General features: G+C 39.3%; 1 protein-coding gene across 1 annotated transcript in view; it reads right to left on the bottom strand.

The window, feature by feature from the left end:
• Positions 1 to 14,541, bottom strand: part of CRB1 (crumbs cell polarity complex component 1) — a 113,953-nt gene that overhangs the window by 38,701 nt on the left and 60,711 nt on the right. Inside the window, exons 6-7 of the mRNA XM_089518337.1 lie at positions 8,382 to 9,335; positions 4,703 to 5,256 (exon numbers count right to left, since the gene is read on the bottom strand). Of these exons, the coding sequence (XP_089374463.1) occupies positions 4,703 to 5,256; positions 8,382 to 9,335 (1,508 nt within the window). The remainder of the gene's footprint in view (positions 1 to 4,702; positions 5,257 to 8,381; positions 9,336 to 14,541) is intronic.

Here is a 14,541-nt window from a genome sequence, read left to right as displayed (position 1 = left end):
AGAAATCTCAAGGACTCTTTAGTGCATACAGATTTTTATGAACATGCTCAGGAGCTTTTTCATGTAAGAGGACATCACAGATGTGGTCATTGCAGCTGTTGCAAACAATCTTTAAACATAAAATCCTTTATCCATCCCATATCAAAGGAATGTTATGAATTAAACTCATTCACTAATTGTAACTCCCTGAATGTTATTTATGTGATCTTATGCCCTTGTCGGAAGATATATGTGGGACAAACTTCAAGACCTCTAAGAATTAGAATATCTGAACATAAAAGTACCATTCGAAATAAAAGTTTAGATACTTCACTTGTCACACATTGGTCACAATTACATCACTCTCCAGAATCCTTAAAATTCTTTGTTATTGAACAAGTCAAGTTTGGTACTTTTTATAGTGGCAACAAACACACTAAACTCCTACAAAGAGAATCATTTTGGATTCATAAGTTGTCATCAAACATACCCAAGGGTTTAAATGATCGGTTGGATTTAAGTTCTTTTTTATGAAATTGTATACATTGGTTAATATTGTACAAATCAGAGACAGATATGGATATGGGAAGAAGGCCAGGCAGATTACATAGAGCTATATTATGCTCATAATGTATTTAGAATGAGTCGGAGTTGTTAGTTACCTTTCAATTATTATAAGTGTTATTATGCATTCAGCTATGGTTTGGGCTTACTTTATGGGACATGTAGGATAGTATGTCTCTAGAGGATATACCTTTAAGAGAATTCAATGCATCACTCTATCACCTGCAGCCTATTGCTGAGGCAAAGTATATTATGAGTTACTATTCCTGTGAACTTGTACCAGCATCCTTTGTTATCAGTCAAGCCAAGCTGTTTAATATTGTGGGTAAGACATAATGATTCAATTTTGTTTGTTAATTATATTATATTTTGTATTATGTTGCTGATAGTAATTAATATATCTTTGATTGTCAACTTTGTGTATTTAGAAGTATGGAACACACAATGTACTATATTATTCCGGTTATGAAATTAATATGCTGATGAAGACCTTGGTGAGTCGAAACGGCCACACAGGACTCTGGAGGTAGCCGTCCCATCTGAATTCTACTTATAAGGACCCTGCTACCAGCCAATATTATTAGTTCCAACTTCATGTTGATTTGTTCCAAGCATCATCCATCATCATTGCTTTTTAGATTTTGGACTCTATATTATGTTACAGCAGTAGAACCTCCTTCACTGCTAAAATCAGCAACATTGTGTATTTGGACTGTTACCACTTCACTCTTTAGATATATATTGGCTATTATTGATGTGTCGTGCAATTAGGTATCTGGATATATATATCTTGTGAATAGACATAGTCTAGTTATTATACATAACTCTTGTTGTTCCCTTTTTGTTTAGTTTTGTGAGGCACCAAAATGCTTTGGCAGAGAAGGCAAAAGACCTTGTAAAACTACAAACCCCCAAATTCCATAGGATGGAGCTGGAGCACTTAAAGTGATGTCAAACTGCTTTATTTCTACAGTGCAGATACACCTTAAACCTAAGTCTAAGTCAGTCTACAGTGTATGCTTCATATACTTTCCCTATTCATTTATATACAAAAACATTAAATGGTTTTTTAACACTACATTTTTCCTTATACATTGGCTGATTTCTTTTCTCCTTTTAGCTTTTAAAAATACAGTGGACCCTTGTTATATACTGGGGCTTGGTTCCAAGATTCCCCATGTATAGCAAAATCTGTGTATGCTCTAGTCCCATTAAATATAATGACATAGCAAAATGGTGTCCCTTATAAAAAATGGAAAATCCAGGTTTGATATTTGAAATTTACCCTTTTTTTAAACATTTTCAAACTGTGTATGCTTGAATCCATGTATAAAAAATCCTTGTATAAGAAGGGCCAACTGTATACACTCATAGCTTTAGGAAAGTCTTCATTAAGGGCAGTGCCTTTCCTGTTCCTTCTTTTTCTTCTCATGCATTCTTCTGAGCTTCTTCTAGCAGAGGCTGTTAGTTGGAAATCCTTAAGGTCACACCTTGAAGCCACATACCCTCTAACAGATAAAAACAATGTCAGAGTGTGATTAATGGGAAGGAACACACAATCTAGGGAAGGCTGCAGCAATTTGCTTTTGCCTGAGCCTACTGGAAAAACCAATAAGCTTTTTATGTGGCACTTGGAGGGATGGAAATGGAGCGGACAAGGGCGGGAAATGTGTGTTACCACATGGAAGAATGCTGCCAATGCCACCAGGAGTCCCCAAGCCATTCCCCAGCCATTTCCCTACCATTCCTGCCAGCTGATTTTGAAGAATGGTTCAAAATCGTCCTTCAAAATCGGCTGCCATGGAATGGATGGGGGATAGCTTGGGGACTCCCGGCAGCATTGGCAACTTTCTTCTGTGCGGTAATACACATTTTCCTTGCATTCTGTTCCATCCCTCCAAGTGCCGTGCGCTAAACTTACAAGATTCTGTTCTTTCTACTGCTGAGTTAATTCAGTGTAATCTACTTTTTCACTTTGAACTTAGTTACTCAGTTACAGCTACTGTAGGAAACCAGGGACAAAAAGTAAAAGCAGGAAAAAGGGAGAGAAACAGGGACATTTTAAAAGTGTGGCAGAATAGAATTAAACAGGACTGCCTCTACCAAATAAAGGATAATTGAAGAGCATGGAGTTAACACATTACTTTTGAAAGGTAATCAAACAATGTTTACTTGTTATACTGGGCCCTTGGCATCCACTAAGTTTTGGTTTCAGGGTTCCCTCATGGATAACAGAATCCATGGATTCTCAAGTCTCATTAAATACAGTGACATACTAAATGGTGTCCCTTATATAAAATGGCAAAATCAAGGTTTGCTTTTGGAGATTTGTACTTTTTAAAAAATATTTTCAAGCCATGGAAGATTCAATCCAGAGATAAATAATCTGTGGAAATAGAGAGCTGACCATACTTAAAATGCAACACATTATTTTTGTGATATTCCAAAAATATTATGATAGAAATTATGTAACAATAAATGTTACTTATTATTAAAGTAAGTACTCAATACAATATGCATTATTTATTAGTAATATAATTTTTGTTGTTGTGTACGTCCAAGTTGTTTCTGACTTAAGGTGACCCTAAGGCAAACCTATCATGGGGTTTTCTGGAGCTGTAAGTGTGTGACTCGTGGCCAAGTGGGGAATTGAACCCTAGTCCCCAGGTTCATAGTCTGACGCTCAAACCACTACACCATGCTGGCTCTCAGTAATATGATACTCATTACTTATTTTTCTTTTGACTTTGGCCAAGCTCCAACTGAAAGCTAGGGAAACAGAAAGCTCCATGGCCACAGTTCTGCTGGAGTGCCATATTCAGTGCTCTGCAAGCAGATAATAGCAAAAACACATACTGTATCTGCTTGTGCAACAAATCCATGGATGCTTGTGAACACAAGCATTAGGAAAATCAAACCACACATGCTATGGTCCACTGCACAAACAGACTGGTCTCTAGGATCCTGACCATTTTATTTATTTAAAGAACAACAACACTTAAATATTAAAAAATAGCCAAAACTTCTCTCAGTCCTCCCCAAGCAATGTGTTAGAAGTAGCTAATCTAAAAAAACCATAATGATGCAACCAGCTGTTCGCAAAGTTACTGTAAAAGTAATCTGTTACAGAGAAAGTGGTTATTTGTGAAATGTTATTCCCAAACTGTCCCTACAATTTAATGGCAGCAGCCTCTGTCAGAGTTAGCATTCTATGCATATCCATATTCACTAACTGCTAGTTTGCATGTTCCCAGGCTTCTTCTTAGTCAGCCAATAAAGTACATGGGGGCCTTCTGTTATTCCCCCTTTTTACAGGTAGCATGCTAAAGGCACGCTAATGCATAAAGAACTAGAGATCTTAATGTTTCTAGCAGGAAGTTAGCCATGACAGTTAAAGTGGCTTCACACTGCATTATTTCTACCCTTAGAGTTGGTGTCTGAGGCTGTTATAACTGTGTTGGCATAGGGAGCAGCAGGAGGAAAAATGCCAGAGGCACAACAGCTCTGAAGGAAAGCATTGGAAAAATAGGTTGCTCAGAGCTGACAAATGTTTCTCTGCCTTCTCTCACCACACTGCTACAGGAACCTGGAAAGTGTGCAACTCCTAGCATGGTATACCAATAGGATTTGGGCCCATATTCCATAACACTGAACAGACAACATTGCCTTATAAATCTTTTCTATAGTCTAAAATAGGGCTTCCATGATTTCTAGTAGACCCAGCCCATATAGTATTTGTGTAGTGATATAACATTCTTCTATCCTTCAACCTTTTATGGGTGCCATTGCCAGATCTGCTATTCATAATATGCTGTATAGTTAGCCTGCTCTGAAAGTCTGGTTTTATAGTAATTCTGAGAATATTTTGGTCAGTAAACTGCAATGAATTTCAAGTTGCCCTTAATGAATAACAGGCTTCCTAACTGGTTATCATTACTTTGACATTTAAGAGCTGTGCTTCCAGTCCCCCAGATGGTCTGTGGTTTCGGCGCCCACAAATTGTAAGGCTCCTTGGCAACAAATCTGATTTTACCTGCCTGTTTCAGATATCATGTTAAGATACTCTTACTGTCACATGCTGTTTTGGAGGACTGTTAGTTCAAAAGGGAATTCATGGTTGCAGACATGAAAACGACATTTTGAGAAACGCCATCCTTACCTTGCAGAGGTTGTCTCCAGTGCAGCCTGGGGCTATGTTGATCAGAGTGGGTTTTTTAATGACAGAATTCACCGAAGTAGTGACAGGGAAGAATTCCAGTAGCTGGTTGTTCAGTCTTAAATCTTGAATGCAGCCTTTGAAATACCCACCATTTATATGGGTTTCTTGGTTTTCTGGTAATCCTCCAATGTAGATAATATCACCCCTCTGGATTTTCACTACTGGTGAAGAAATATAGCCTAGGTTTTGTGATGATTGGATTAGCTCAATCTTATTTGGCTCTATTTTTATAGTGACAAAATAGAAATTTCCATCATTCACAGGCTGTGTTCCTTGGCGTTTGCTAGAGCTTGGACTGGACATGATGAGTTTCCCATTTTCCAGCCAGACCTTGAGAATCAGCAGTGTGGCTTTTTTCAAAGAAAACAACAAGCCAGAAGCCTTGCGTGTTCGAACAAACATTGATATGGTTGCAGTTTCATAGCCATTACCCTCTAGGGGGAAAGCAGCATATCCTATGGATTCCTCATGACCGAATCGTGCTGGAATGTATTCTTGATTTCATGTGTCAAGAAAGGGAGAAAGAAGATGGTACATCTTTAAGACTGAAGTACTGGTGGAAGGATAGACAGAGCACATACATACGTGTCCATTAAGAAAATATTGTACTGGATACAAACTTGAAGAACTGGGCACATTTCCAATGATGAAATGAGACTTATTATAACTTCTCTGTGCAACAGTAAATTACCTAACTGATTGGTAAACTGGGTTGCTAAATTTGAACTGAAAGAAATCTGAAGTGACACCTGTGAAAGAGGACCATTTATAGTGGAAAACTTTCTTCTGACTATTATACACCACATATCTGTCTCTGCTTATTTAATAAGTGAAAATAAATCCATGCCTTTCCATAAATAACACATTAAAATGTTTTCATTTTGTGAATAAGATTACCTTCAATGTCTTGCTTTAAGTGCTTGTTAAAAGCACGGCACACACACATAAATCCCCCCCTTCTCTGTTGAAATGGGTATTTTAAGCATGAAAAGGATACACACACACACAAAATAAACAGAGTACTTGAAAGGCATTTTTCATGTTGAAGAGAGAACACTTATGATGCTAGCAAGTAGCAGGAAAAGTTGCAACATTACAAAGAGAGGCAAAGGAAGCAAGGTTAGTCTCCAAAAAGGTAGCACGGTAGGCTTGCAGTTTTCAATTACTTGGCTTCAAAAGAAATATTGGGTTTGGTCTATGGTTTGATGGGCATTTAGCATAACCTTCATCAATATTAACTTCTTGCGCCATTACATCTGGAAGCTGATGAAAATGAATCAACCTTTGTTGACTTGCTTGTTACTTTTGCATCTGTACTAGAAAAGGCTGCTTTGGATTGACAAATCCATTTTTATTTAACAAAGATTACTTAACAAAAATTCAAGTTTTTATGTTTCATAAAGTAACACAGTACTTATCCTTAAAACATAAAGAGAGGGAAGGAGGGAGAATTTGAAATTATCTGTCTGACTTCTCTTGTATATTATTTTATTTATTATTATTTTATTTATTATTATTAGGGGTGTGAGCTTAACTGGAGGTTTAAGCCATTAAGGATGCAATTATGTACATACTTGCTCATCTGCCCTAGGCAATCCTATATATTTGTTATACTATGAGTCTGAAGGCCAGGGTTCAAATCCCAGCTCAGCCATGGAACCCCATTGGATGACCTTGGGCAAGTCACACTCTCTCAGCCTTAGAGGATGGCAATGACAAACCCCATCTGAAGAAATCTTGCCCATGATAGTTTCCTTAGGGTCACCATAAGTCGGAAACAACTTGAAGTTGCACAACAACAACAACAACAACACATATAAACAGGAGTTAAAGGTTGTTAAAGTTTTACTCTAATGAGGCCTCAGTTTAATCATTGGGCTATAATTAAGCAGCTATTAGCCTAAAAAAGTCACTTAATGTTCAATACATCACTAGATTAGGCTGCATCTGCACTGGAGAAACTGCCAAGGGTCAATGATATGCCATCTTGTGATTTGTATTTTGTGAGACATTTAGCCTTCTCTGTCAGAGAGCTCTGGTGGCACAACAAACTAGAAATCCCAGGATGCCATAGCATTGAACCATGGTAGTTAAAGAGGTGTCACACCACATCAGTTCTGCAATGTGGCAGCAACCTGAGCTTTCTAAAAACAGGGAACAAAAACAGCAACTACACTGAACCTCTGGCAGTTACTATTTTCTCATCAATGACAAATAACGGCCAATGTGATATAATAAAAGAAGCCATTTTATTGTATACTTACTGTAAAAGCTGACTTACCTATACAGTTTCAGTTCTAGCTCCTTCCTATTCTACACATACAAAAGCCTTAGTCCGGGCTTAATCCACTGTCAATAAATTTGATAATTCTTCAACAAATTAACTGTACACAGAATACTTTGAAATTGGGGAATTTCAGACCAGTAAACTTCTAATCTCTCTGCTATGTGAATGTATTTTCTGAGAATGAGTTGTGTGAATAGCCTAATGTTGGCAACAAACAGTGGTGACTTGGGCCATCTATTTTCAATGGGGCCAGTGTAGAAACTTTGGTCCAAAAGGAGCCATCCAGAGGGCTAAATCTATTTGGCAGGTAGGATTCAGTACCTTGGTTATCTCCTTTATATGTGTCATCTTATGGTGGCCCTATGAACTTCATGGGGTTTTCTGAAGCAAGGAATACCCAATTTTGTCAGTTTCTGAAATACAGCCTACAAAACCCGGTGTTCATTGGTAGTCATCCACCCAAGTACTTGCCAGGACTTACCCTGCTTAGTCATACTAAAACTAAAATCTAGGGTGAATTCACTGCCTCCATGATATGGAAAGTACCTGCTGCCAGAGATAATAAGCTATGAGTTTTAGTCCATAAAGGTGCTTTTAATTAAATTATAAGGATTGTAAAGATGTAAATGAAAATGGATTAACCTTCTAGGTATCTATATATTTTTATTATCATTTATAAAACTCATATCTTTGAGATGTTGTGTGTGTGTGTGTGTGTGTGTGTGTGTAAAGGTGTGTTTATATTCAGCACCAGGGCTGGACAAGATCAGTCAATCAAGCCCATATGTTAAGGCCAATGTGTGCTAGGCTGTTATACTTCTGATGGTCCATCCCAACCCAAGAGGCAGTAGAGATGACAACAAGCAGGAACATTGTTGAGGATGAAACAAACTGTCCAAAATGCAGTTGCTAGTCCCAACTTGAGGAGAATCATTGAATCAATGGGATTTATGTATGAGTTGGATTGCCATTCCCCAAAGGACTAAAAGGTTCTTTTCGAGATGGGGTAACTATTGGGTTTAGGTCAGTGTCCATTCCATTAATTGTATAAACCAGCCCTGACTTACTGCTAACAAATTCACCAAGAAGGTCAGCAGTGAAACATGTACATTATTGACAGGATCTTACATACAGATAGTGACAAGTTGGATAAGCAATAGGATCTTACACATAGCTTGTGAAACATCCATCATCTTGATGAAGCATTTTCTAGGGACAGATTACTCATGATGGCAGAACTGAAGTGTGCGACTCTGTAGTTTGACCCTGCAATTCCCTACAATATCATCTCAGGTGTTAATGAAGCCTCTGATGTTGAGGAATTTTCCTTACCTGTAGTACAGCTTGGCCCAGTGTAAGGCCTATAGCAATCACACTGATAGCTCAGCCATAAGTTGATGCAGCGCCCTTTGCTTTGACACGGGTGATGTTCACACCAGTCCTTTTTTGTGCAGCCTGCCTTAACATTTAAAGATGAGTCAGGTGATATATTCTCTGGGATAATAAGGTTCAAGTCTATTTCAATGTCCTGAAGACAGCCTACAAATGAAGGTGTAGGATGCATGTTATAGATGCTAAGTAAAGAGTCATCACTCCTGTTCCTCCCTGGCAAACCACCCAAAAATGTGCTCTGGAAAGCAGACATGGTCTGGTTGCTATCTATAGAGTTTGAAGTTTCACTGAGACAAGATTCTGTGCAAAAGCTGTCAAGTAATTTAAGAGTAATTGTCCTTGCAATGGTTACCTCCACTGAGTGCCATTCTCCATCACTGACATTATGTGCTACATGCAGCACGGCCTTTGACTGGTTATTTATTTGTATGAATAAGTGTAAGTAGCCATTCAGTACCTCTAGTTTCACAAATGCATCCTTGTCCCCACGATAAAATATGAAAGTTGTTGGTTGAACAGTCAGAAATCGGAGATTCATGTTATAGAAACAGTCTTGTGTAGGGGCGGTGAGACTGTTAATCTGAAGGAATCCATTTCCCTGAAAAGATAATGTAGTCATTGTTTCACAGTGTACTCCGGTGTAGCCATTTGAACATAGGCAGCTAAATCTGTGTTGTCCATTTCTTAAGTGAGGAATACACAATCCCTCATTTTGGCATTTATGTTGAACACAGCCAAGTAGGACTTCTGTACAGTTCCAGCCACCATAAAATATCCCATTCTCTTCTCTAGCTGGGCAGTGGCAGGTATAATTTCCAACAGTATTCTCACAGGTCCCTCCATTTTGGCATGGGTTCATATGACATTCATTGATGTCTTCTTCACAGTGAATACCTGCAAGAAACCAGAGGGAGAGAATGAAGCCCTTAATCATATAAGCCAGACCTGGCTTCATATATCATTCCTTAATACTCTAAAGCAGTGGTCCCCACACTTTTTTGCATTGCTCCCCCTTTCTTATTGGATGACAATTCTAGTGCCCCAAAATATTTCTTGATATTATGCCTACTGTTCTACAGCACATTCAAAACAACCAGTCTCAGTCACTCCTTGCTTTGCCACCTGGTCACCCTGCAAGCATCAACCAAGTGACTGGCTGAGAAGTGACTGAGTAGCCTCTTGCCTTGGGTCAGAGGTGTCACTAGGGGGCATGCAGGGTGTAGGTCACACTGGATGACACCTTAAGTGGAGTGACACTACAGCCATCATTCTAGCAACACCACTGTTGCTTCCTAAACATCTGCCTTTTGGAAGAAATGGGACTTAGCATTAACGTACCTTGTAAGACACTGGGGCTGAGTGGAAGAGAAAGTGTGGCCAGAAAGTGGGGCAAACAAGGCCTCTCCTTTCTCCTACCACTGAGCTTCAAACACACTCTGGGAGAAATGGAGGAGACAACGGCAGGATTTTCTGGGTTCCTCCATCCTCCTGGTATGGCCTAGCCCTACCTGTGAAAGAGGGGGAAGCAGGCAGGAGAATCAGGAATCCAGTGAGTATGAGAAAGGCTGCTGTCTGCCATTGACACAAGAGCTCCAGCTTCAGGAGTGGGGTGCAGGTGGAATCCAGGGATCCTTCCTCCTCTTAACTCCCAAAGCAGAAGCCTGTTGTTAGAATGGGAGACAGCAGTCTCCAGCTTTGGGAATGAGGTGCAGAAGGAATCCAGCGATTCTGCTTCAAGAGTCAGTCTGTTCCAAAATGGCACTGCTCCAGTCCACAAAAGAGATGCCTTGTGCCCAAGACACATGAAAATTTCCCAACCACTACTCTTAGTAAAAGATGCAGTTAAGGGAGAGCTTGTGTGGAGAAGCGAAGGACAGGAGACATCATCACATGAAGCAATCAACAGGGCTCTGAAAAGAAGGGATCCTGAAAAGAAGTTTCATGCGACCCTCATCCTCACCATGGTCCTAAAAGCCACTGGTTCCCCTTGTCTTTCTTGTATGCCAATGCTTTGACTGAAAGACCCCTTGCCACCCCCTTTCCCCCTCACTGCCCCCCTGGACACTTAGGGGGAGTGTACTGCCCACTTTGGGAATCCAGTACTGCTCTAAAGGTACCAGATCCCATATGATCTTGGAAGCTAACTACAGTCAGTCATAGATAGTACTTGGATGGAAGACCACCAATGAATATCAGTTGGTGTGGGCTGTATTAGCAATAGCAAGTACATATTACAGAGGAAGGAACTGGCAAAGCCACCTTTAAGTATTCCTTGCCTGACAAAACCCTATGAAATTCATAGGGTTGCCATAAGTTAACAAATGAATTGAGGGCACACATACTCACGCACCACTCCCAGAATATAAGCATTTGATAAAAAATAATGGTGTAGTGCACAATAGTACGGTTTGGCAGTAGTTTGCAGGTCAATTGCATTCAGGGACTGATTTACTATTTCCTGTATCTTGTCTGGTCACTTATGCTTGAGGACAGAATGCAAAACAATGCAAAAGGTGTTTCCAAGTCAGGAAGAAAACACTGTCGTTTTACCTCACCCAGGGGCCCTCACACATGATACAGTTATAGCATTATGATTCAACTGTAACTGCCATGGCTGCAAAGTATGGGGTCCTTGGGTGTGTAGTTTGGTGAGGCATTAGCGCCCTAGCTCATGATTCTAAATGCCTCTTCAGAAACTGCGGATCCCAGGATGCCAGAGGAAGCAGTCCTGGTAGTTAAAGTAGATTCATAGGGTTTATAATTATACAGTGTGGAAGGTCCCTAAATCCCACTCCAGAACCAGCCAATTCCATCTCCTCTCTCTATATAAAATAATAATAATAATAATAATAATAATAATAGCTTTTATTCTAGATAGTCAGAATCGCAATTCACAAACTTGCATTTTAGAAGCTACCGTGCTTAATACAGCATCAGTTTTCATGGACATAGCCCACAAATGCCAGTCACAAACATGAATTTTCTATTTCTTCATATCACATCTGGAAAATATTAGTGCTGGTGGTGGGACTTTGGTCTTTCGCCACTCTCCAACCTCAGCTCATGAGAAGTATGAAAATGATCACAAGGCTCATGCTCTAACCTGACTGGATCCCTAGACAAGATCACCCTTTTAATCAGATTTGGGGGATCCACTGTAAAGTTCTGTCACAGTCCCTGGTGGTTATTTCTGCTATACAGCTGGCATCCTTTGCAATTTCACAGGTGAAAAGAAAGAGCCTTCTGTGTGCTTGCAGCATTCCTCTGCTCATGTCACGCATCACTGCCTCAGCCAACTTCATGCTCCCTTGTCAAAGCAAAGTTTCCACATTGCTTCCCAGAGAATGGTCTCCCAATGTATTTTAAACAGTCCATGAAATCAGATGAGGCAGATGACAGCCTTCTTCCCCACAATCCTGCAAAATTACTGGGGTTTGGTTTTTCTTGACTGTTGTGTGCTGTATTCATTTATTCTGGAATTGCCTCCCATGAAAACTGTGTGGAAAGTCAACAGAATATTTCTTCTTTTGGTTAAAGATATCCTCGGTATATTATTCCAGGTACATAACCGTTGTCTCATAAAATGAACATTGCTACTTGCAGCATGTTAAATGTAGCTGATGCACTGTTTGCGTAATAAAGTTTTAATATCACTCTGAATAAGTGGATCAATATCCATTTAAGTGCATGCTAAAATATAAACCATTTAGTCTTAAAGGTGCTGCTAAATTTCTCCCCTCCCTTTCCTTTTCCTTCTTATGCTGCAACAAACTAACATGGCTACTTCTTTGAAAACTGTTTTTCCAACAGACACTAATGGTGAATCAAATCCCTTCCTGCCCTGAGACCTCCGTCTGCTCTTGTGGTTTGTGGTGGGCAGTCCTAATGTTGGGAGTACATAGAGGCAGAGAAGAAAAACTACTACTCTACAAGGAGAAGTCCGTTTGTAGGTCCCTGTATTTTTACATACATATGCTACAATCAAGATGGATCTGCTGCCCCATCAGATATATTGTGGGAAACTGCCTGAAGGATCTCTATTTTTTATTATTGGTTTTCATGGTCTATGCTCTAGCTATTCATTGTTAATTTACAAAAGTCAATGTAGGGATGACATAGTGACACTGGTTTATCATACAGGGAAATGGAACATCTAATGTTGTTAGATCATAGGTATCTTTGGAACACAGTGTATCTCAACCTGTGTGTGTGTGTGTGGGGGGGGGGGTATCTGCTTTCAAGTCACTTACAGACTTATGATGACCTCATGGATTTCATAGGGTTTCATTGTACAGGGGATACTCGAAAAGCAGTTTGCCATTGCCTTCCTCTGAAATTTAGGCTACAGCACCCAGTAATTCTTGGTAGTCCCCTATCCAATCACTAACCAGGAGTGACCCTGTTTAGCTTTCAAGTCCAGACAAGATCTGGTGCCTTCAGGATATTTTGGTCCTCTGCAACCTGCAACATCTCATTTACCTTGAAGAATCAACATATGAGTCCATACCAACTTCTCATTGGTAGCATTCCTAATTTCTTCTTGTAAACACTGTGTTGTATTGATTCTTATCGGCCTCGTTGGAATCCAGGGCCACTGTCACTCAAGTTAAGAGGATTAGGAAACATTTATAGAACTGCAGAGGCAATTTAGCCACTCAGAGGCCAATATCTGAGTTAGCAGCAAAGTATCTGCATTCCAGGAGTAAGATGTAACAAAGTTTAGGTATAGAAAAGGAAGGCATTGATTGTTTTCAGCCATTACAGGTATCTGGTTCACCAAATAGTTCACATTTTCTCACAGGGAAAAAAAGCAGCAGACTATTCCAACTTTTTATTGATGTTTAGAAAAATTTCTGATTAAATATATGTCCGATGGTTCTGCTCTCTTGGCAGCATTCAGTAGTTCTTCTTATGTCCACTGCAATGCATTTCTTGTTAAAATGAGATGACATGCATCCCTATTGGACTACTGCTTGCAAAACCTAATTTCCTTCACATGCTTCATTTTATATTATGCCCAAGTGGTCTTTTCTCAACTAATTGGAATACATGAAGTTTGTCTTCAGTGCAGTTGATAAACTTACAGATATGAGTTTGCATTTAAAGCAGTTACTCAAACAGTACTGTTGCTTAAAAAACAACTTTAATCTTTACTAAACAGTAAAGATATTGCTTGAAGCTATTATTAGGAACAGGATTGATTTACCAAAAAGGGAATTTATTATCTTTCCAAATAGATTCTAAATGTTATTTCAATAGAAGGAAGCCAATGGTGGTAAAAACTCTTTGACTTGAGATAGAATTCACAAATAAAATAATTACTCATGACCTTTTGCTTTAAACAGTACAGACTTGTTATTTGGATTGCTGGTTTATGAAAAAAAAATTAACCTCATTTATTTTCCACCTCTCCTGAAAATATTTTCTAACTATATTGCATGAGAAGCAAGCTGAAGTTCAGGCTGTAAGTTTCTGACAAGTAAGTGAGAGTTAAGGCATTAACTATGCAATAAAAGGAAAAAAAATTACCTGTTACCATTGCCATTAAAAGAGCCCAAGCCTGTATCTTAACTGCAGCCATTTTTTCCACAGCAGATGTGGTCCTCATATTTGTGTATTCCATATAATCAAGTATTTGTACATTTTGAAGGAAGGAGAGAGTTGGATTTGCAAACGTGGTTTATTTGCCAGTGAAGCTGGGCAGTGTGTTCTCCTCTGAGCCAGATCAGCTGGGTTTAACATAAGACTCATTATGGTGCTTACGCAATGGTGATACATTATATACTTAGGGTGAGACCCAAACATACTGCCCTAGAAGTAATTTTTAGTGCAATTTTACTATAGTGATGCAAGTTTATGGCTAAGAAATATAACACCCTTTTCTCTTTTTTTTTACTATTGTACTTACAACTGCCTATTCAAATATCATAGGTCCAATTCTATTGCGTTCCAAACCAACAATATTGTCCTGGTAAAGGTTAGACAGGTATTTCCAATTCCACCATGCTGATAATATCAGCTGGGCTGGGAGCTGGGATGCGTGCTGTTTTATATGATCTTTCTGGGGCTGGCCCTAGTGTTGGACAGAGAAGGGCAGCTA

This window comes from Sceloporus occidentalis, unplaced genomic scaffold (assembly GCF_023333645.1).
Source record: "Sceloporus occidentalis isolate IW3139 unplaced genomic scaffold, rSceOcc1.0.p SCAF_3, whole genome shotgun sequence".
Lineage (NCBI taxonomy): Eukaryota > Metazoa > Chordata > Lepidosauria > Squamata > Phrynosomatidae > Sceloporus > Sceloporus occidentalis.
This window is presented reverse-complemented; position numbering and strand designations above follow the sequence as displayed.